Source organism: Musca autumnalis, unplaced genomic scaffold (genome assembly GCF_047663935.1).
Source record: "Musca autumnalis isolate F117 unplaced genomic scaffold, ASM4766393v1 scaffold_4, whole genome shotgun sequence".
Taxonomy (NCBI): domain Eukaryota; kingdom Metazoa; phylum Arthropoda; class Insecta; order Diptera; family Muscidae; genus Musca; species Musca autumnalis.
In genome coordinates this window covers 225,068,325-225,093,633 of record NW_027411977.1, presented here as the reverse complement: position 1 = coordinate 225,093,633, position 25,309 = coordinate 225,068,325, and the positions used below count along the sequence as shown (strand labels likewise).

Below are 25,309 nucleotides of genomic sequence, written 5' to 3'. Positions count from 1 at the left end.
AAAAATGTGTGTTCAAATCATGGTTAACGACTTACTCTTCTTCATTGGCCTTCTTGTTGTTGGCACCCACAATCTTGTATTCGGGTTCGGTGGTCATTTTGCACAAACCTTGAGCTTGCAATTCCTCCAAGACGGCCTGAATAATGGGACACATCATAGCTGTACAGGCGGCATTTGAAATCCACATGGACAAGAACATGGTAACGAAAATCAAACCGAAATGTAATCTGTAATAGAAGAATTAAGATGTAAACATACCGAATAACTTAAAAAAGGGTGGGAAAATTAAAAAAAAATCTCTCATGGTTATGGGGTGAAACGGGACGTATGTAAGTACAGTCCAACTTCTTTACAACGACGTGTCTATAACAGATTGACTTATAGGCCAAACATATGCATTTCCATAGCTTCTTTATAAAGAAGTATCTCTATTACATATTGATTTTGTCATAGAGAAGTTTGACTGTTTAAAACTATAGCTTCTATATTTTACACTATACGGCATTATCATTTTTGTTTGTTTCAATTCTATATAGGTACCTACATAACATAAATTAATTTCTTGTTCTATAAGTTTATAAATATTTATTGCCTTTGATCCACAAAAACACGGTCACTGTATGTGTCCCGTCCCAACTACATATTTCGCATTCATTGAATATGCAAATCTAGAGGCTTAATTAAAGTCTGTCGCCCCATAGGACAGACACTATATCCAGAACTCATTCATCGGCGGGGTTAGTGACTGGTTGGTTAGTTAATTATTTTTTCATCTATACATACATACCTTCTGGGACTGCAGCCCACAATTTGAATTACTCGCAATGCTAGTCGTTTGTGCAAATTACAATATTCAATAACCAAAGCGACCATAATACCACCCATAAACATGACCAGGGTATCTTTGAAATATAATTTACACGTTTCATCTGAGCTCTGTCATTAAAAGTAAAAGAAGATAAAAAATTGTGAATTAGTTTTAATTGGAATGATGTTAGAATTGTAAACAATGTTGTAACTTGTCCAATTGCTGGTTTTAATTAATAAGGGGAGACAAGTGTCCAATGTGTAATAGATCACTTGTTACATTTAATTTTGTCCAGTATATTCGTTATTTCTCTCTTTTCTTTTAATTTTAATTTAGAAATAACATCCATTTGTCAATTTACCGCAAATTTATTAACGAATAGTTGGCAACACTATTGTTGATCATAATAGGCTGTTAGTGTTACACCACAATGAAGACGTATAGCGGTTGGCGAAATATGTTTGCCAAGGATCATTTTTGTTTGTCCAAAATCAAAGCGTTTGTCGACAAATTGAGCTCTTCAACGGTTTTATTGAGACAACGTTAAAAATGTTAATTTATTGTGGACAATAGTTTAAAAATTGGAAGTTGTTACAAAGAATTTTGTACAAAATACATTACTTTAATTGCATAATATAAAATTAAGAAAAAAAAGAACACCAATTAAGAAAACGAAAAGTTGGGACAACAAAAGTGCCCTAGAAATAGGGGAAAGGGGTTTGTAATCTTTTTTCATAGAAACTCTATACAAAACTTCCTTTTAAAAAAGATTTACAAGACTAATCTTGTAATATAGCGAATATAATTTTGTTTGCGGAATCTATTGTTTATATAAATTTGGAAACCTATCAACAACATGTATGTGACATTTCTTCACATTTAACAAAACTCTAAGAAAGTATTTTCGAAATACTTACCATAATACCCATAATCGGGAATGCAACAATAGGCAACATTGATGTAACATACAGGGGTAAAGCTTCTGTAACCCAAAAGATGGCCATAACAAGTAAAAGGTACATGCATCTGTAAGCCTGAATGATAAAAAAATAATTAATATGGAAATAATATAATGTAGTCATTCTTTTTAATAATATCATTGTTTTATATTTGAATTTACTTACAGGAGTATTATTCAATAACATCACAGGTAAACATAGCAAGGGTATCAGGAATACGACCAAACCCTTCCAATGATTGGCAATAAAACTTTTGCAACGGCCGCTGCTAGTTTCGGGTTCTCTTTCACCCACCTCACTAAAAGAGAACAAAAAAATAAGAATTATTAGTATTAAATTTATAGAAAGATTTATTTAAAAAATCTATACTTACATCTCCATTTTGTATTGGTTTATTTATATACTATTCTGGAAAGAAAAAAAAAATAATAGAAGGATATAATTAGTTGATGGATAAGAAATAAATATGAATACAATTTTTAATAAAGTTACAGGACAACTTTATTATTATTATTATTTATAATGATATTCATACAATTTATTTTTGTAACGGTGTATTTTATTTGACGGGGATTTAGTAAATCTAAACGTACTATATACGTCTATAAACGTTCGTGATATACTAATATACATTAAACTATAAATTTATAATCATGTTTATTTTTTTGATGTATTTTTTTTTTTAATCTAAAACGGAAATTGTAATTTAATTGTAGTTTAAGCAAGTTTGAGTTTTAACACAAAACACGCACACACATCTGATGAAATTACGTTTTTGACAATCGGTTTGCATGTCATATGCTTTTAACAACATCATTAAAAATGTTAAATGATGGCAATTTATAAGTCAAATAGTCTGTTTAATCGGACGACGGAATATTTAAGTAATGGTTTGAAACAATGATTGAATTAAAATAATGTAGCCAATAAACAGTTGGACTTTATTCAAGGATTTATTAAAGAAAGGTATAAAAATTTTATGGATTAGAAAGAATTAAATTAACTAAACTTTATTTGAAAGATATAAAGAAACTGGTTTTATTATTAATATTTTGAATTAAATTTAGACTTCAATCACAAAAGAATAAAGAGATGGATTAATTAATTTGCTTCAATGCTAAGTTCTTTTATTTGTGGTATCTTGTGATTGATTGTGATAATAAAAACTTTTTTATAAATATTAATAAAAAAAAAACTGTTATAATGGCATTATAGAATTTTTTATTATATTATAAAATTATTTTACATATGATATATTGAAATGTTTTCAATGTGATTACATGGTATGATATCGTGGGGCAAGCAAGTTAAGCCGTAATTGAATTAAATAGTTATTTTTTGTGGATCACTTGCTACAATTAATGTCATAATGACATGAGAAAAAACTTGTTAATTGAATTATTAAAAAAAAACTGTTGTTGTTTTTTGTTATTGTTTGGGAAACTATAACTATTTGACATGGTGATTATTTGGATGACTGATGGATGATAGGAGGCAATTGAAAACTACTGAAAAACAAAGAAATTACATTTTTCAATAGAGCAATATCAGTAAATTGCATTATAAACGTAATTATCGCATTTGAAAAGTCAAATAATTGGCGCTAACAGAAATCTTCAAACAAATTGTACAATTTATTGTGGAAATATAACAATTCAGTAAATGAAAAATTAGCTAAAAATTATGTCCCAGAACCTGCAAGAATCTACTATTTTTGCATTATTTGACAAATTTTTAAAGGCAAAAATTGTCAACATTTCAAAAAAGTAGACTTTTGTAGGTTCTGGAACAAACCAAATATACTTAAGGCCGTCACGTGATTGTGGTTCCGATATTTGTTAGTACCGGTCCACACTAGGGTGATTTTATTGAAAAATGTCATGAAATTATGCGTTTTTAGATCGAGTACCATACTAAAGTATCTTTATGAAATTTCTGCAGTGGGGAGCTCGGCCTAAGAACGCCTAATTTCATGAAATTATTTCATTGAAATCATGGTAGTGCGGACTTGGAATTACAGCTATTAAATGTTTAACTTTATCAGTATTAATTTGATCAGTATTATCTTCTTCTACTTATTTCGCTTTAGGTCAGAAAAATTGAAAATTCTTTGTCAACGAGAGAGGATGAAACAAGCGGTCGCATTAAAGAAGAATTTATAATCCAATTGAAACAATATCCCTGATCATGACTATCGACGATAGTCGAAATATTGGAAATAAAAAACAAAATTGAAAAAACTGCAACATTCCCGACTTTTCAATTTTTCTGACCTCAAGTCAAATAAGTAGAAGAAGATGATACTGATAATATACAAAAAAGATTAATTTTATTTGGAAAAGTCCCTTCCAAACAATAGTTTAATTTTTCACTTTTAAAAATTTCCATGCAGTAATAGAAATCCCACGAGCTTGTACTACTTATCAGACAATCCATTTAAAAAATGACATTGCACGGAAGTGCACATATGAAATTCCCAACATGAAGATTATTGAAAGGTAATAATTTCTAATTATTACATTTTAACTATATCGGGTTATATATTTAAGTCATAACACAATTTTGATCGTCATTTTAATTTATTGCCGATATTCATCAATGTAAACACTGTATAATGCCCCAATTAAGTCCTGGTCCACGTGAATTTCATTAAAAAATTTCATAAAATTATACGCTAGACAGACAGCATCGTTAATTTGCATTAAGAACTGTATTTCACCCTGACACGGTGGTGCTCAAAATATTTTGTGCATTAGTCTCTCTGAGCGAGTCTTTCCTTTGCTAAACCATGACAGATGAGAATAAAGAGAAAATATGTTGTTGTTGCAGTCCCGTTAACGTATATGCATGGTACAATAATTCATAGGTAGGCCAGGTATGAGAATCGCCAAAAAAAATACAACCCTGTCGCTATGGCTTAAAACGTCAAAATTGTTTTGATGAATGATAACGGATGAGTATACAAAGAAGAAGAAGAACGAAATGTTGAAATGAAAACAAAACCGAGTTGAATTTTTTTGATCAATAATAAATATCAACTCTGCATGTCAACACGGGTTTGACAGATTAAGCCATAACAAAAAAAAAAAAATTGTAATCAGCTGTTAGCTGTGGCCTACCTAAGAATTATTGTACCATGGTATATGGGTGATCTTGGCTGCCCTGACAGACGACAGTTTCTGCTTTTATGAAACAGCTGATTTCTGTTTTGTTGTTGTTTGCGCTGTAATTTTTAGTTTTCCTTGTGTCTCAGAGCATGAATATATGAATATGATCTCTCCCTCATATTAATATAGGCTCTCTTTTACGGTATTGCCATATTGAAATACCTAAATGCCTTTGAAATTCAGTTTGATTTTGTACACTAAGAATGTGGATAAGGCACGAATTAATTTGAATTAAGACAGTTAATGCAAATTAACGCTGCCGTCTGTCTAGGGTATTAGGCGTTCTTAGATCGAATTCCACACTACAGGAAAATCATGATTTTTTGCCGGGTTAACCCACTTCATGAGGATTTGTTTGACGTTTGCGCTATGGAATAGACACTTGAAACCCAAACCCACTGGGTTAATCCGGTTAAGTGTAACCTGGGTGTAAGATGTCCATTCCATATTTTACCCCATTTGTACATAACCGGATCAACCCAGTGGAGTTGGGTTTCAAATGTCATTTCCATAGCGTAAACGTCCAAAAAAATCTCATAAAGAAGGTTAACCCGACAAAAAGTTCTCAAAGACATAAATACAACTAAGACATGACAAAATGCATGCAACAAAAAAATGTTTACGAAACTTTGTATATAAACATTACCCTTAACAGGTTGCAGTTAATTCAAAATCGCAACCAAGGAGGAACATTTCATGTAATGGTATCAGAAACGAAATTTATGAATTCAAGGATCTATTCAAGAATAATTCTATGTCAACTGGATCGGTAAATTCGGTTAAATACGTAAAAATGTATAAAAGAAAAAAATGTTATATCACCATATCGTGATATAACATTATGTTAAATTCAAAAGCCATTCACTGAATAATGATAGCAAACAAAATGTCTTATCTTGTTGTATTTATGTCTTTGAAGTTCTATTGCAAACGCCGTTTTTGCCCCAAATACTGGTTTTATGTGCAATTGTAAATTAGGTTTTAAATGTACGAAAATCACATATATACTTATGTCTAGGATTTATTATGCTTGGTTTACATTTACGAAATCCACTCGATTTCAACTGTCAAATCCATAGGTTAAACGTTAAATGAAATCCAGATGAGATTTCATTTGACGTTTGTCGAGTGGATTTCGTAAATGTAAACCAAGCATTAGTCCATTATTTACATTAGTCCCGGGCCACACTACAGTAATTTCACTGAAATTTTGATATGAAATTATGCGTCTCTAGATCGACGTCCATAGTAGAGTAAAATCATAAAATTGCTGTAGTGGGGAATTCGATTTAAGAACACCTAAATTTTTTAATGAAATTCACGCTAGTGTGGACCGGGACTTAAGCAATTTTCCTTGCGGCAATTGTCAGTTTGTGGGTGAGAGGGGGTGCTGCGAGGCAAAGGGTTACCATATGCCACACCTCTCTCTCCTTCAAACTGACAATTGCCGCAAGGAAAATTGCCTAATGTAAATATGGACTTATTTAAAGTATGTGCTATGATGGAATAATAAGGTGTAACGCCAAAACAGCTTATCTTCATACCAGTTGTCAAAATGCGTTATTGTGAATAAAATCACATACAAAATGTAAACAAGCAATTCACAGTAATGCATTATTGTGAGCAAATTTGACGTTTGACATGATTTGATGTAACACCTTCTTATTCCACCATGGTATGTGCTATTGAATTGACATTTATACTATGTTTACATTTACGAAATCCACTCGATTTCATCTGTCAATTCCTTTGTGTATACGTCAAATGAAAACTCATATGAAATCGATTGGATTTCATTTGACGTTTGAGCTATGGAATTGACAGTTGAAATCGAGTGGATTTCGTAAATGTAAACTTAGCATTAAAATCGAGTGGATTTCGTAAATCTAAATGTACTATTACCGCCAAAAAACTCTAATGACCCTGTTTATACAGGGAAAGTTTATAGGAAAGAAAATTGAGTTTATGGGCGAGGGAGTAGAGAGGAATAAGAGGGGGTACACACACCTCTGTACTGGCAAATTCTGTTTTGTTTCGGTTTTCTTCGTATACAACCTGAAGTTGGCTGCAGATAAGCAAACACAATTCGAAATAAGTGGAAATATCAAAATTAAAATGCAATTCAAGGGTTCCTTTAATAATTAATTGTTTATCACACACGTCAATTTTTATTTTTCATTACAATTTTGCCTTGGCTTTGGAAGAATAAGAAAAATTATAAAATTGACGCAAACTGGATTTCCGTGTCTAAACAACAAAAAAATTTTAAAAGAAATTGAGAAGAAAAATTTTTTATCCAGTTTGAATGTCTAAACACGGTCAATGTAAACATAAGGTAAATAGGATTAAGGTGTATGGTCACACATTAATTTATATGCAACATGAGGGGTTTCATTATCTTTTAATGCAAAAAGGAGACAATAATAGGTGTGTCTTTTTACTTACTAAATGTTGCTGAAACATTTTTTCAGCAACTTTTCCTTTATACAACTGTCAAAATCTGCAACATTAGTAATAATTATTATAAATTATTGAGTACGCAGACAACCTTATTGTATGTTGTATAGAAATTTGAGGTATAGAACTATAACCCCCAGTTTATGTATTTCGAAACGAAAATGTGTGCGCATGAAACACACCCAAACTTTAGTTTTTGAAATATTACTGCCTTTGCTTTTACTTCAAAACAAAAAACAAATTTGAAAAACACACTCAAATTTGGTAGTTTTTCTTGCGCATTCATTTTCTTATCGACATACATGAACAGGCTGTAAATGTAAATAATTTTCCAAAAATCATTATACGCAATTATTTTCAAATCACTACAATATAATCGTAAAAATTACTCACAAAATTCTGTTCCCATACCTTCAGGCCAATAACAATAACAAATGCATAATAAATCATAATAAAATGTGTTGTTAGGCACGAACAAAAATAAAACGAAACAAAAAATATTCATGATAGTCTTAAAATAAAGTCTGGGTGCACAAACCACAATAATTTTCTAAAAAGAGTGTTAATGGTTTATTGTAGTTGTTGTGGCTGGCTGACTCTGTTCATTCAATTTCCACGTTTTTAAAGCAGTGTCACGCGCCTTTCATTACGTCAGATAAAAACAAATAACACAATACCATTTATAGGCAATAGTATGTGTCAGTAGTATTGACCCCCTTTTTTTCTAACACTTCTCCAATTTGGTGTTGTTGTTGTCATTGATTGCTGTTATAGAGCTCACATAACGGTCAACAAAACCACAAAGCGTAGGCATACATCGTAACATTGATGACGTGCCCCCTTGAATTGTTTTACAATTGTCCGGGAAAACAAATAACCTCCAGCATGTTTTCGTTGTACTTTTTTTGTCAATTTATTTCCTATTTTACAATTTCTTTTCTATTGATTTGTTATTGCATTTTAAGTTTCCTAATTGAAAATTGAAGAAAATCAAACGTTTACTCAATTGATGAAAAGAAAAAGAAACAATGATTTTTGCAACAAAATCGTCACACATCAACGCCTTGTGAATTGCTGTTGATGCCATATTTATCTTTCAAAAAAATTAAGGTGATGCTAAAATTGAATAAGTTTGCTTGACTGCTCGAAATTGTTTTGTTATTGATATTTCATTTATGCTGTCATTGTTAGTTGTTATCTTTCGCAATAGAAATTTATCATTGTCGGGGGACATTCCAATAATGGGAGATATTAGGTTTGTCCATTTACTTGAATATTTTTGCTAAATGTTGCTTAAACACTTTTTTTCAGCAACTCTTCCTTTATATAACCGTCAAAATTCGAAACATTTGTAAAAATTATTACAAATTATGGAGTACATGGAGCGGCATATTATGAAAATATATGAATTCTTTGAGGCTGTTCTGAGGTTTACAAATTGTTTGAATTGGGATAAAATAAGTTAAAAGTGGCTTGGCTCTCACTGTCAAGCTTGTGGAGCAATCCCTAGGTCAGAAACACAAATTTGTCGATTCCCAATAGTATATTGAATCGATAGCTGAATTGGAGAGTGACTATAGTATTTCCTTATATTTTGTCATTTGCAAAGCGGGAAAACAAAGGAATGACCCATGGTGGAATAAGAAGGTGTTACATCAAATCATTTCAAACGTCAAATTTGCTCACAATAATGCATTACTGTGAATTGCTTATTTACATTTTGTATGTGATTTTATTCACATTAACGCATTTTGACAACTGGAAGATCAGCTGTTTTTGGCGTTACACCTTATTATTTCACCGTGGAATGGCCCCATAGTGTATTAGCTTTTACAAAGAATAATATATGCTCTGTTCCAGAACCTGCAAGAATCTACTATTTTTTACTACGATAACATTTTTTCCTTTATGTTATCGAAGAAAATAGTAAAAATTAGTAGATTCTTGCAGTACTGGAACAAACCAATAATGTTCACATTTTTTGCAAAGTTAAACTCAATTATGCGGTTTTATTTGACATGCATATATGCAATGGAATTAATACAATGTAAACTTACTCTTATAGCATGTTTATATTAGAGACTTTTTCCGGCTTAACCTTAGCTCTGTTCCTTTACGTGCAAGAATCTTCAAGTTTTACCAATTTTTACTCGAAAAGCGTTCCTTTACCTTAGACACCGTACAATTCATATGGGAACAGTTTACAACTTTTACTACTTTTGCCGGTTTTTCAAAAGTAAAGGAACAGACCACTTCATTATGAGGATATATTTGAAGGATACGCAATGGAATTGACATATGAAACCCAGTGGGTTTATAAAATCCGATTATATGTAAACGTACTCTAATTGGATTTTTTAATTCCAGTGAATGTTAATTGAAAATTCCATTGTATTTACTCTAATTAAATCCAAATAAATGTGAAATAATGGAAACATGCTGTAACATTGGCAATTCGTTATTGATGTGTGGCCAGCCTCCTTATAATAAATTTACAACAATTTGTAGTCGTCTGTCAACACAAAAATCCAGCAAAAGAGAGCGATTCGAGAGAGAAATTTTGACAGTTCTATTACTGAGAGTTTGCAAGTTCTTGCTGGACAAATTTCTACTTGCAACCATTCTTCTTCCTGAAAACAATCAAACATCTGTTTTTATTTGCTGGGTGATTTATTTTTGTGCAAATTGAAAAGAATTTTATTGTGAAAATAGCAAACCTAATTGTTTTGATTTTTTGGAGAACAATGTTGCAAAATGAAAAATTCCTTTTGTGGGTCATTTTCTTTTTTTTATTTTTAGTAAAATACAAAATTTTTGCTTGCTTTGGTTCTTTTAATGGCGGACAAATTGTTTTGTTTTGGCAAATCAGCTGATTGCTTGCAGTTTTTTGCAGGGAAGGTGTCTGTTTACTTTTTACAGTTTTCTTGCAAAATAGAATAAAACTCCCTGCTCTCTGAGAAAGTTCTTGCTGGAAAAGTAACCAGACGGACCTAATTTAAACCATAACACATGTTTGAGCGGGAAACTTGGCGAAAAAAAGGGCGGGAAATTGGTGCGAATGGCCAAAAATACACAAAGTGGAAAACATTTATAGAAAACACCAACAATTGGTCTGTTCCCGTACTTTATTAATTGGCAAAAGAAGTAAAGGCCTGCGTGTAATGTTTTGATGTAAGCAAGGCATATTTATATAAGGGAAATGCATGAATTACAACATTGTTGTTAATGTCATGTTCACACGAGCGTTTCAATTACGTTGTTCGCCTGTCGAACGACGTACACGAATTAACCCGTTTCCACGACACTATTCGTAATTAAGAGAAACATAAACAAAATTTCCTTCATTTTTGTGTCCTTGTTTTCACGAAAATGTGAACCGAAAACACATAAAATATACATTAAACGAATAGGAAAAGCAATAGACATTCCTTCAAATGTATCTTCTATATATAACTACACACATTTCATTCATTTTTTCCATAAATTCCGAACAATTTTGTATTTTCAATATATTTTTTTATGTTTCTGTTTTCAAAATTAAAGAGAGAGAGAGAGAGACATGTCAAAACAATGTTTGTGTATACAGACTTTTAGTTATTTGTTTCTAATTTTTTACGCGATTTTGGACTAATGGACAAGAAATGTGTTTGGAATTAAGAAGGAAACACAACCATCTTCCTTCTGTATCTATATAAAATGTTAAGTTCATTAATTTTCATTCATCTTTTTCCTTTTTTACAAAAATTTTTGTGTTTTCAACAAATTTTTCATCTTTGAATTTAGACATGTCATAATTAATTTTTTCGATAAATTCTCTCATTTGTTAGGGATGGGACATACTTATTCGTCGTTCAGAGAGTATTTCTAATCGAACAATGTAGAAAAATCGTCGTTCGTTCATAGAATTTTGTGTGGGGAAATAGTAATTTATTCGTAGTTATGGGTCGAACAACGAATAGAGAACGAACGACGTACCGTGGAAACGGGCTATAAGGGGTGAGTACATAAGCTGCCTTGCCTGGGCTGGATTCTTGTTCTATGAAAATTTGAAATGAAAAATATTTCCTTTATAATTTTTTTCATTTGACAGTTTTCTCCTTTATAAAAGTTTTCATTTCACATTTTCATAGAAACAGAATTGAGCCCCAGCTTACCTTGCTTGCTTCTGATAAAAGAATAAAAAAGAAAAGGGCAACCCAGTTCGAAATTTCCTCGGCCTTCTTTATTCTTTTATGTTTATTATGTCAAAAATGAAGCAGGAAAGCAAGGCAATCAGGCAGAGCAGCTTATGTACGCAGGCCTTTATTGCAAATAAAGTGCCAAAGAAAATACTGAATAATAGGGTCGTACATAAAATTTTCTCAGGAAAAACATAAATACATTTTGAAAAGTGGTAAAAATTGTAAAAAGGTTTTTGTTCTGTTACACACATATACTAAGAATTGAAAAAATGCAAAAAATCTATAATTAATAAAAATATTCAAACATTAGAAAATTAAATGAATATAAAAAACGCTTCTAAATGCAAATATTGACTACTAATAGCAAGAATTGGTTTCCAAGTCCAACAAATTCTTGTCTGAAATGTAATTTGTTTTTTTATTTATATGCCGTCAATTGTTATCAGACATGTGTTAAAATTTTAATATGTTCAAATAAAAGGGAAATAAAAATAATCGCAAATAAATATTTATGTTAGTGTCAAGAAATCACAGAAAATAAGACGTCAGACAAACAAAAACACAATACAATCATGTAAACAAAAGCATTTTGTAATCGATAAGAGATTTAACAAAGATGAACTTTGACAATGCAAAATGTAAGAACTTTTCCAAGCCCTGCTTACCAACGTCACAAAATATTTATACAAGGAACAATATACACAAAAGTCAACAAAATTATTTACATATTTATACAAAGTGTTAAAAATAATTTACACTTGCACCTAAAACGAGTATTTGGGCAGATATTTGACAGATATTCAATAGAATTCAACATTAATAATGCACTCCTATGCTTGATTTATGTACATTTACTAAATCCACTCGATTTCAACTGTCAATTCCTTTGCGTATACGTCAAATGAAAACTCATCTGAAATCCATATGATATCATTTGACGCATGGTAGAATAAAGTAGAGGTAGGCCAGGTATGAAAATCACTGAGAAATGCCACCCTGCAGCCATGGCTTAAAACGTCAAATGGCATGGTACAATAATAATGGTAGATGTACCTGCATAGCTATCCCGTAAAAAACATATGGAACTTAGAGCTTCACTTTTTATATGTTAAAAGTGCCATATAGTGTAAAACATTTCTTTAGCTAGGCTCCAGAATATTCTTGTTGGAAAAGTGTTCCAAAAATAGCAAAAGTTCTTCCCAAACTTATGACAGTGAAAAAATGTCATTCACTTATTTTCTATTTGACAAGTTTGGCTAATCTGACATCGTGATTGCTGGTATCCGATTTGCAGATAAATGCCAGCAGAATTTTTACAAAAATTGTAATTTTTACATTCCCGTACTTCTGGAACAAATTTAAATTAATATCAATATTTGATAAATTGTTCATTCGTAAGTTTTGCTAAAAAAAACCAAAAATTTTATTTTGCCACGCGAATACACATTTTTTGTCCTTGTTTTCAATTTTAAGATATAGTGTTACAGAAAAAGTTTTTTGTTGGAACTATTCAGCGTTACATCTACCTTTATGATTGCATAATGTCAAAAACAGTACAAAATGTCAACCCTGCTTTTGACAGATTAGGCCATAAAAAGAAAAAAATTGTAATCAGCTGTTAGCTGTGGCCTACCTTTACTTTATTCTACATGATTTGACGTTTAAGCAACGGAATTGACAGTTGAAATCGATTGGATTTCGTAAATGTAAACTTACTATTATTAAAGCATACTCGATTTAAATGCGACTTTATCATACTATGTTTACATTTACGAAATCCACTCGATTTCAAATGTCAATTCCATAGCCCAAACGTCAGGTGAAATCCAATCGATTTCAAATGAGTTTTCATTTGACGTATAAACAAAGGAATTGACAGTTGGAATCGAGTGGATTTCGTAAATGTAAACATAGCATCAATTTGTGCCTTAAACCTAGTTTACACTGGCAACTAAAAGAAGTGCTTCGTAAATTTACTTAATTTATTTGACAGATATTCAATGAATTTGACAACTTAAATGACGTGTCTGGTATAATATGCCGAATGTAAATGAATTTCAAAGTCCAAAATTTTATTTATTCTCTTATCACAGAGTAGAGAATACTGCTGAAATATATAAAAAAACGACACACATAAAAGAAGAATGTAAGTTATGACATTTCATGGAAATTAAGTAGTGTATTTAGTTCCATTATACTCGAAATTATCCAATTTTGTCAAAAAGCACCATAGCGGTAAAAGTTATTGCTAAGTTTACATTTACGAAATCCACTCGAGTTCAACTGTCAATTCCATAGCTCAAACGTCAAATGAAATCTCATCTGAAATCCATTGGATTTCATTTGACGTTTAACCTATGGATTTGACAGTTGAAATCGAGTGGATTTTGTAAATGTAAACCAAGCCTATGTGTCTATTAGTGCGTTTCCATAAGTCCCAATTTACATTGGGCGAGTTTACTTGCGGCAATTGTCATTTTGTAGGAGAGAGAGGTGAGGCATATGGTAACCCTTTGCCTCTCAGCACCCTCTCTCACCTACAAACTGACAATTGCCGCAAGTAAACTCGCCCAATGTAAATTGGGACTAATTAATAAACTCACTCACTCAAAATAAATCCTCATAAAAAAGTTATCATCAATATTCATAAAAATATTGAATATTCGTCCCAATCTTTTTAATATGTTAATTGAAAACATTTATTGGAACATCAATCAATCAGTGGTCTTTGTCTACATCATTAAAAATAATAATATCCAGAATTGGGATTAAAAATCAAATGCGTACTTTATACTCAAAATTGTTCACACTGTACTATAATTAATCTTTATTTCCATTGAAACTAATCATCATCAAATTAAGTCATAAACAATAATTGTACATGTGTAGGCCAGTAGTTCTTAGCGATATCCCTATCTCTAATTAAAAAAGGAAAAAAAGAACCGACAAAAACTACATTTGAAAATTTGTTGTGCACCCGCAGTTTTTCTTTCTATTTTCACAACGAAAAAATACAATTTCGTAGTAAAATCTATTTATTTTGTGATAATAACCAGTGAATGCTTATTATAACCAGTGAAATATTTTATGATTTCAATTACTTTATTATTGACCAATGAATGGTAAAAACATCAATCTTTTGTTGATTTTTTAAAGTGAAAGTTTTATGAGTGTTCGCCGCTTATATGAAAGGTTTGTTTTGTTTTGCATTTTTTCTATCTCTCGAATTTCTTTTGATTTCTTCAGGGGGAAAGGTTAAATTCCAATTATGATAAGTGGCTAATTGATTGTATTGAAAAATATTAGCGATATTATTGGGGTTACTTCAAATAAATCAAGATAAAGCAGACACTATAAGGAGGGCTGATGTAAACATAGTAGCTCTGTTCCAGAACTAAAAAGTTTTTACAATTTTTACCATTTTTACACATTTTGCGTTCCCGTACACAAAACTTATATGAAAATCGTTTACGACTTTTACAACTTTTACCACTTTATAAAGTACGGGAACAGGCCAAGTGTAAAATATTAGTTTAATGAAACTATTAGCCCGTTTATATTATTTATTATTGCCGGGTTATCCTTTCTTATTCCAATGGAATTGACATTTGAAACCCAAAGGGTTTATCAAATCCGGTTATACATATGTAAACGTACAATAGGTGCATTACATCATGATGCAATTAATAAGATGATATTTTGATTGAAAGTCATTCAAGCTACCAAAAATTTGTTTAAGCTTTCATGCGATTAATTACGAGAACGGAGCTATATTCAATGACAATTTACAATGAGGGGTTTTTATTACAACTCGTTTGGTGTAAACGTAGTCTAAGTCGAAGTAGGAATAATTTAAACTGACCTGTGGCCAGACGACTTAAATTTTTGCAGTGATTAGCACCCATGGTACAATAATACCGGTAGCATTATCATGCCAGCTGATGGTAACATAATGTGTCAATTGCATTGAATTGATGTCAAATTTTGACATCATATGTTACCAACAAATGCCGATGCGGCTACCTGTGTATTTGTACCATGTTAGCACCCAAGGTAGAAGCATGGCACACTAATAAGTAGACATCGGATTTTGCATATTTTTCCAAATTTCAAATAGAACAATTTTGTTACTTTTGCGTGATTTTATATATATTTTTGACATATATGGATATAATATGAAAAAATATGTAAAAGTGTGGCAAAATATGTTCAAAATCACGTAAGAATATAAAAATATTCCCATTTTAATTTTTGAAAAATATGCAAAATCCGATGTCTAATAATAAGGTAAGCTGGAAACACATACAACGTTGGAGTAAAGTTTGGTGTCGTTTTGGCCGTTTTTACACTGTTGGGCATGATGCCGAAAAATTCAAATTCATTTGAAATATATGCCGACAAACAGATAAACGCTGGGCTTTGGTGTCGTCGTCGTCCTGTTGTTGTTGTTTTTTTCTCGACGCCCAACGCAAAACTTTAATCAAACGTTGTATCTGTACAGCGCCAAAAAACAGCTGATTTTCAGACTAGTTGTCAAAATGCATTATTGTGAATAAAATCTCATACAAAATGTAAACAATCAATTCACAGCAATGCATTATTGTGATCAAATTTGACGTTTGCTATGATTTGATGTAACACCTTCTTATGCTAAGTTTACATTTACGAAATCCACTCAATTTCAACTGTCAATTCCATAGCTCAAACGTCAAATTATGGATTTGACAGTTTAAATCGAGTGTGGATTTACAGTTGAAATCGAGTGGATTTCGTAAATGTAAACCAAGCATTATTCCACCATGGGTAGAAGTGACAAGCTGTATTCTTCTTCTTTTTGTAAGTTTAGTTTTCAAAATGTAATAGGGTACTTATGAAATTCGAAACATCGAAATTTACTACCATAAAATTCTGCTTCTCATCCTAAACTTGTAATAAAAATTACTTACGAGAGTTCTGAATAGGATATATTCAGATTTTGATTCAAATTTGTTATATTTTAGAGGAAACGGCCATATTTATCTTTGACAATTAATATTCAATAACAACAATGTTGTTTTTGTAAATTTGTTAGTTGTTGTAATTCATGCCTTACATAAATTTGCTTTGTTAGCACCCATTGGGAAAAATGGTACCTTAAATGAGAACGTGTGGCAAAGGACAATAGTATGTCTGTTTTTCATAAAGTGAATATGAAATAATGCCGATTTGTAAAGAATTGGTCTGTTCCTTTACTTTTGAAAGTGGTAAAACCGGCAAAAGTTGAAAACTGTTCCCATATGAAGTATATGATGTCCATGGTACAAATACACAGGTAGCCGCATCGACAATTGTTGGCAACATAAGACTTCAAAATTTGACATCAATTCAATGCAATTGACACATTATGTTACCATCAGCTGGCTTGATAATGCTACCTGTATTATTGTACCATGATGATGTCTGAAGTAAAGAGTACAAGTGGTAAAGAGTAAAAAGTGGTAAAGCATGAAGATTCTTGCACTTAAAGGAACAGAGCTAATATGTATGTAAATGATACTAGGTCTGTTCGTTTACTCAATAATTTGTACAAATTTGTACAAGTTTAGTAACTTCTTGTAATCGGCTAAGGTCTTTTGCATGGTACTGTAGAGTAAACGAACAACATCCAGTAACAATTTGTACAAATTGTATGTAAACGAACACACATACTATTTATCTTTGAATTGTGCAGAAAGAGATGTATTTTGTCTATAGAGTAATAATTTCTAACTGTAACTTTTTCCTGTAACTGGAAAAACTGATCAATTAAAGTAGTACCTTAAATGAAAACGCGCCCAAAAAATTTCCTCTTTGTCATATGTATATAAAATATTGTTGTTCTGTAACAAGTAAACATGGACATTTACAAAGAAGCAAAAATATTTCCAAAAATAACTTTCAAATTATGAAAATGATCGATTAATCACCAGACACCAAAGTAAACGTGCCAAAAAGTATCAATTATCACTTGATTGGGAGAGAATGTAAAAGTCATTCAAGATAACAAATTCAGGAAGAATTTGGAACATTTATTTTTGGTCGTCAGATAATATTTCAATCACAACACATTGACACATGTAAATATTAAACAAAAATAAATTTGTCTTCTCAGTATAAATGGAATTTATATTTAGACTAAAGTGAGGGGATATTTGTATTTTTTTAGGGAAGTGTATTTAAATAAGTCTCATCTAATGGTGTGAGTCATTCAAAATGAGGACATTCCAAGAAAATCTTTGTATTGGGATTTCACTGGGAACACATTCTTAACCAAAAATTAAGAAATATTTAAATTGATGTCCAAATATTTTTAGAAAATTTTAGTTTGATAATTCTTGGAGCGCTTTTCAAATGATGACGATTGATTTTGTCCATGGCACAATAATACAGTTACTACACCAAAAACAGCTGATGACCGTTCTAGTTGTCAAAATGAAATGAAATGAAATGAATAAAATCACATACAAAACGTAAAATACACCTTCTTATTTCACCATGGTTTTGTTCATGGCGGAACATCAGTTGCTCAAAATCAATCTAAACGTCAAAAATTTGTTCACAATAACGAATTACTGTGGATTGCTTGTTTACCTTTTGTATGTGATTTTATTCACAATTATGCATTTTGACAGCTAGAACTGTAATCAGCTGTTTTTAGTATAGTAACTGTCACAGTTTATACAGCTGGGGCTCAATTCTGTTTCTATGAAACTGTGAAATAAAAACTTTTAAAAAGGAGAAAACTGTCAAATGAAAAAAATTATAAAGGAAATATTTTTCGTTTCAAATTTTCATAGAACAAGAATCCAACCCCTGGACAATAAGCCCACCTGATTGTTATGTTTGCTGTCAAAAACATTATTGTGATTTAAAATACAAAAAACTTAAGTCACAAAAATGTAAAATCTATTATGTTTGCTGTCAAAAGTTGTTAACAGAACTCTGAATGGCCGACCTTCTATAGGCCTTGGTACTTGTATTATTGTGCCATGGTTTTGTCATATCAAATCGCTGTTTGTTGCTGATTAATACCTGGTTTACACAAGATACATTTCTTTGGCAAACTGTCAATGGTCTATGGCAATTCTACAAATACCTTGTTGAATTTTATTCAAAGTAATGGGAATTATTAAAATACCTTATTAATTAACAAAAATGACATATGACTATTCATATTGATGACATATTACATATCAACAAAAATGTACACAATATTAATTAATCCCTATATTTAATATTTGCAATACATTATCTTCATATACTTTCATTAGCATTTATCTCACTATAACCAAACTAATATCATAAACTACATATGATGTGATGATATCTATCCTTTAGCCACTTAAACACATACTATATTTGACATACATAAGTGCTAGAATACATAACAGGAACAACACCACAATTGACACTTTTGCAACAATAGAAATATACACAAATATAAAATGATATTTTATTATTACTCGTTTAAGTGAATAGATAATCTCACACATAAGTGATTAAGAAAAAAAGTAATTTACGTTGTTTGTCGTAGTCGTCCACTCAACACTTCGACGACATTTCAATATGAAAGTGATATGAAATTTGTTGCCATTTGATGTTTCGAATGTAAAACGTGTGTTATTAAAATGTGAATGTGAACGTACAAACGAAAAAAATAAAACGCTAATCACCTCATACATTACGATTATTATCATTATGGCTTAGGTGGTGGCGGGGACATTTAGTAGACGTCCGAACAAGGTACAAGGTTCTATTTATGTAGATTTTCACCTACTTTTTGGTTTTGAAGTGTTTAATAACTTTTAGAGAATTATGTCAGTGAGTGAACTTTGGCATGTGGGGTTTATTTGCATTGAGACAAAACAAAATTTATTGTATATAAAATCAGAAAAAAATATGATAGTATTTTCATAATTCAATATGCATAAACCATATCATTACTCTCAATCTGCATTTAAAAAATCAGGGAACAGTTCATAGATGTGGACTTGTGGTTCATGCTAAGCAACTCACTTCGCTGATTCCATACGTAAAACAGGTCAAATAAATGTAGTTTTACATTGTGTAGAGTAACTCTTGTGCCAGACACTGAAAATTACACTTGAAAATATTTTAGCTTTTATCCATTAGCTCAAAACATTTTCATGAAAATTTTCATAGTCTGGCACAAGAATAATAAAATTTATCAGTATTGGCAACACTGATCATTTTAAAATGAAGTCAGCTGTTGTAAGCTAAGTACACACTTTCCATATATTATCGGGGCAGAAGTTTCCTAAAATGCTTTACATATGTAATTAATATGCGTAATGTAAAGTGCTAACGACCTTAATCAAGTATTACCTTGAAATAATTTGCAAATTTCTGGGTATTTGTATTGTAAACAAAAATATTGGTTATGTGCGTTGCCAACACTGAGCATTACGATATTGATGGGGTAAAATTCACTATCGAATCCGAAAAGCAGACACCAACTCCCTTTCACAACTGGTGAAATCCCTATGATATAGAAATTTTATGCATTTAGAATTTTTCCGTATATTTTCATGAAAAAAATCAATTTCTGCGTATTCCTCTATTTAGAGTGGAAACCAACGTTCGTTGCAAAACCACATGGGTTGTCAACACTGAAACAACATAAAGTCTGTCTGGTTACTTTCCCAGCAAGAATTGCCCTGCAAGAACTTTCTCAGAGAGTAAAGGGTTTTTATTCTCTTTTGCTAGAAAATTGTAAAAAGTAAACAGAAGCAAAAACCAGCAAGCAATCAGCTGGCTTGCCAAAACAGAACAATTTGTCAGCCAATAAAGGAAGCAAACACGTTGTATTTTATTGAAAACAAAAAAGTATTTTTCCACTTTACAAATCTGTTCTCCATAAAACAATACAATTAGACTATGTTATTTCCACAATAAAATTGTTTTTAATTTTCACAAACATAAACCAACAACAAATTAAAAACAGATGATTGATTGTTTTCAGGAAGAAGAAGACTTGCAAATGTTTGCTAGAAGAAATTTGTCCAGCAAGAATTTGCAGACTCTCAGTGAAATGTCTCCCTCGAATCGCTCTCTTTAACAGACGACTTCCAGCAACAAGTTGTTACAAATTTTAGGGTAACCAGACAGACCTATATTTAGGCTATTCGTATTGCCAACTACTTTGATATGAGTGGGAAATCATTAGCTCAGTTCCTTTACGTGCAAAAATCTTCAAGTTTTACCACGCTAGCAAGAAAAATCCGATGGGTTTATACTTTAAGTCCTTGCGGCAATTCTCAGTTTGTCGGTGAGAGAGGGTGTTGAGAGGAAAAGGGTTATCATCAGCCTCACATCTCTCTCCATCAAAGCGACAATTGTCGCAAGAAAAATTGCCTAATGCAGATATGGACTTAGAGTACCGGGGTATTAGTATGCACAAATGGTGCTATTAGCTTTGTTCCTTTACTTTTTCAATGGTAAAAGAGAAAAGTGTCAAAATTTCTCAAAATTGCTCTCTTATGAACATTTTTACCAGAAAAGTAAAGGAACGAAAAAATGGTAGATCTGGTAGCAATGTCAAAAAGAAACATCAACAATCAATTTTCGTCTTTTATTTCACAGTTTTTAATTTAGTTTTGTCAGCGTTCGACTTTTTCTTCCGTTTTTCGTCCATTTTTTTTCTTTATTGTGAAATAATCGTCAAACAAAAGACGAAAAATCAGTTCTACCATTTTTTACCTGCAGAAATTTTGCTGTTAGCCTGTGGTAGAAGAGAAAGGCATATGTGATCTCTCTCCTCTCTCACTCTCTTAAAATTGCTGCCAGTTTTACCACTTTTTGCGGTTAAGGAACGCTTTGCAGGTTAAAAATGGTAACCTCAGGTAAGTAAAGGAACACAGCTATTATAAGGTGGCATAACATAGTTCAACAAAAAGGTCTAACACAAAAACAGCCTTTAAAAATTGGGCATGTCTACACAGCACGAAATCGGAGCGAAATCCACTCGGTTTCGTAAATGTAAACGTAGTATTACATATCCCACAACAAAAACAGCTGATTATATTTTGCGCTGTGGAAATATGCCGTTGTGATTTAATCGGCAGTAGAAAAAGTAAACAAGTTTTTATATTTAAAGTAGAAAATCACGATGAGATGTTCTTGCTGGGAGTCATGTAAATTTAACCATAACTGTCAAATTCAATGTTATGCTATGTTTATATTTACGAAATCCATTCGATTTTATCTGTCATTTCCTTTGTGTATACGTCAAATGAAAGCTCATCTGAAATCGATTGGATTTCATTTGACGTTTGAGCAATGGAATTGACAGTTAAAATCGAGTGGATTTTGTAAATGTAAACATAGTAATAATGTGAATTAATCGTATGAAAATGCAAACAAAAATGTTGACAACTTGAAGGAATTATAAAAAAAAATAGTTTTGTTGTTGTAGTTTGTACGTGACCTTGTTATAGTACGGTTACACTAGAGTCTTTTGTCGGGTTAACCCACTTCGAGAGGATTTATTTGACGTTTGCGAAATTGAATTGACATTTGAAAGCCAAACCCACTGGGTTAATCCGTCTAAGTGTAACCGGGGCATTAAATACACTTTATTGCACATATGCCCTTTAGACATTATCAGAGTTCACACTGAGCAATTTTTCTAGCAGAACTAAATATTAATGTGCAATTTTCGTCAACAAAAATTTTGACAGCTTAAAATATTATTGTGCAATAATCGTCATCAAAAATTTTGACAGAATTTCAGTGAATTATGTGTATGAGAACTTAAACAAACATTTTTACAGCTGAAGGATTTTCTTGATGCTGTTATCTTGTTGTTTTATTCTTTAAATATACTATAAGGTCTGTACGATAACCCAAAGGTTTGTACAAATTTGTAAAAAATTTTATAAAACGATGTTCGATAACAAACTTGTAAAGTAAAAGAGAGCGAATTTGTAGATAATTGTGAGAGGATTTTGGTGAGCTTTGGAGACTTTTGTTACTGAGAACTTACAAGTTTATGCAAGCAAAACTTTCCTTGTAAGAATTTGCAAGTTTGATCAGCTGATTTAAATTCGAATGTTTTGTGGCGGACTTTGCAATTCTAGGCAAAAACATAAACAAACATTTGGTTATTAAAATAATTACAAGATAAAAAAGAGGAGATAACTAAATAAATTATGGAAAACGACTTATTTTGTAAAATAACTTATTTTGTAGTTTGTGATGATTGTTTTATTTCTAAGGTATCAAATCCCAGCAAAAAGCGGCGCATCCATGGAGTAGGAGGAATACTATGTGGACGGCCAGTCGTTAATTTATGATATGGAGAGAGAATTATTTTTGTAGTAATGGATAATCAAACAATTTTGGTAAATAATCTTCGATTGTTAAATTAAATTTTATCCGCTAAACAAATCAGCTGACATCTTGCAAGTTTTTGCAAATTGTTGTTCGATAACATTCTGAAAATGTTTAGCTTCGAGAGTGTAAAATAAGTGGAGAGAAGTTACTGAGAACTTGCTGAGTACTTGTAAGTACTTTTTACTTGAGAAATTATCGTACAGACCTATAATATTCCCTTTAAAATGTGTTAACGTTCACACAGAGCATTTTTTATAGCAGAACCAATTAAGTTTTTAGAAATTACAATGAATAATTTCTATTTCGATGTGGAAAACAAAAAGCCAAGGCAGATTTATTGTTTCATTTTAGAATATATATTGTCGCTTTGAACTGATTCACTTTGCTTTTTTTAAAATTCGTTCCATTCTTATGGATTCAATTTCTCACATATCATGGTTACTTATTCCAATGGCAAGAAAAAACTTTAATTATTCATAAATTCCTTTCAAATTCATTTAGCATAGAATATGTTCTTTCGCTTTAATCAATTCGACGCTGCTTTGCCGATAAGAATAAGAATTGTGCTGTGAAAATATTTGCATAAAAAATTCGCTATTTACTTTGTTATTGATTAATGGCATGAAATTTTGCACATTAGTTGTTGCTGGGTTCTTAAATAACAAACTATAGTGCAAAACACTTCGGAATGAATATTTAAATGAAATAAAATATTAATTACTTTACAATTCATAATTAATATGAGTTGTAAAATAACACTCATTGCACATTTGCAAAAGTAACAACAAAACTAGTTTTTTTCAATTGTTTACAGCAATTTATTTGAACCATAACACACAACGTGGGCTTTACATTACCGGGAATACACGTTGTAGCAGTGAACATTAGTTTTACCTATTTACATGAAAGGGGAATTGTGGTTTGTGTTATATTTGTTGTTTTGTTTGGAAAAGTGCTTGTTTTTTGTAAATTCCACTTTTCTCTCTAAAACAGGTGTTTTAGTTGCAAAGTTGTTTGCTATTGTTTAATTATATGTTGTTTACCCAAATTGCATTGGGTACACAATAACAATGGATTTTTATTTATTAGAAATGTCATGGAAACTCAATGAAATATTTTGCTTCCGCAAGATCCTTTATTGACGACAGGCAATAAAAAATATATGACTTCCGTTATTAAATCACATAGAAAATAGTTGGCAATTTATTTGTGCATAGGTATTAAATTTTATTACAATACGTTTCATATTTATATTTCTTATATTACCTTTTCTCTTTGAAAATAGATAATTTATCTATCTTTCGTTGCCCATGTTTTGACCCAAAACTCTTGCATAATTTTTGATTAAGTAACGTAACCTCAACCTAAACGTTCATTCACTCACAATATTCTTCTCATGTATTTTATTTTATAAATGATTATCTTGACATTGGCCCTGATTTATTTGTTGTCTGCTATAGCGTCGTATTATTCAGAAAACATATACACAGAAATTTGTATTTATTTATATATTTTTCTCCATATCTCTATTTGTAGTTCCATTTATTATGTCTGATTTTTTGTTCACATTTTTTTTAAGTTTGCAAAATTCACAAGTAAATGAAATAAATAAAAGAAAACGTGAAGTTTTGTATGTTTTCTTTTATGTGGTAATGAAATCTTGACATGTGTGTTAGCTTAACTAAATGTAGGTGATTAAATAATTATGGGTTTTCAATATTTTTGGAGGTCATTTATTTACTTGTTCATTGTTACTTGTGCTCATTCAATTGCGGTACATGAGACATTTAAAATTTTTTAAGCATGAAATCTTTTCAGACAGTATTGAAATAAAATATGTTTGTATTTTTTAATATTTGTCATTGCTTGTTTAAAATTTTGAGAGTTTACTCTTAAAACTAATTTATATTGTATGAAAATGACAACCAAAATCTACTGAATTTGCTAAATCAAGCATGGTCTAAAAGGTATATTAGCTTGGTTTAGACTATATGTGCTCTTGTACGATGATAAATTGCATTAGCTTCGTTCCAGAACTAAAAAGTTTTTACACATTTTGCACATTTTTTCACAAAATGCGTTCCCGTACACCAAAAAAGTTGCAAAATGATCACTTCTCTTTGAACAAAAATGGCGCTGAATGGCTTTCTCTTAAGAAACTTTTTACACGACAAATTTGAGCGAGAAAAAATGTGCAACGTGTTTGCCGACTTCCGATTGGCTTAGACGCCGACTTTGACATTTGTTCCAGTTTTTTTGACGTTTCTGCCATTTTCCGTTCCCGTACATTTTGGAAAAATGTGTGCGTTGAACTCATTTTTGACGGTTCTCTCTTTTGCACATTTTACCATTAAAAAAGTACTG

At 31.2% G+C, this 25,309-nt stretch overlaps 1 protein-coding gene across 2 annotated transcripts in view; it reads right to left on the bottom strand.

Moving 5' to 3' along the window:
• The window catches only part of Indy (tricarboxylate transporter protein I'm not dead yet), an 82,073-nt gene that overhangs the window by 3,031 nt on the left and 53,733 nt on the right, over positions 1-25,309 (bottom strand). For both annotated transcript variants that reach the window (XM_073981451.1, XM_073981450.1), the window contains exons 2-6: positions 2,141-2,175; positions 1,933-2,065; positions 1,726-1,842; positions 788-936; positions 36-227 (exon numbers count right to left, since the gene is read on the bottom strand). In XM_073981451.1, coding sequence (XP_073837552.1) covers positions 36-227; positions 788-936; positions 1,726-1,842; positions 1,933-2,065; positions 2,141-2,148 — 599 coding nt within the window. In that variant the 5' untranslated portion in view covers positions 2,149-2,175. The remainder of the gene's footprint in view (positions 1-35; positions 228-787; positions 937-1,725; positions 1,843-1,932; positions 2,066-2,140; positions 2,176-25,309) is intronic.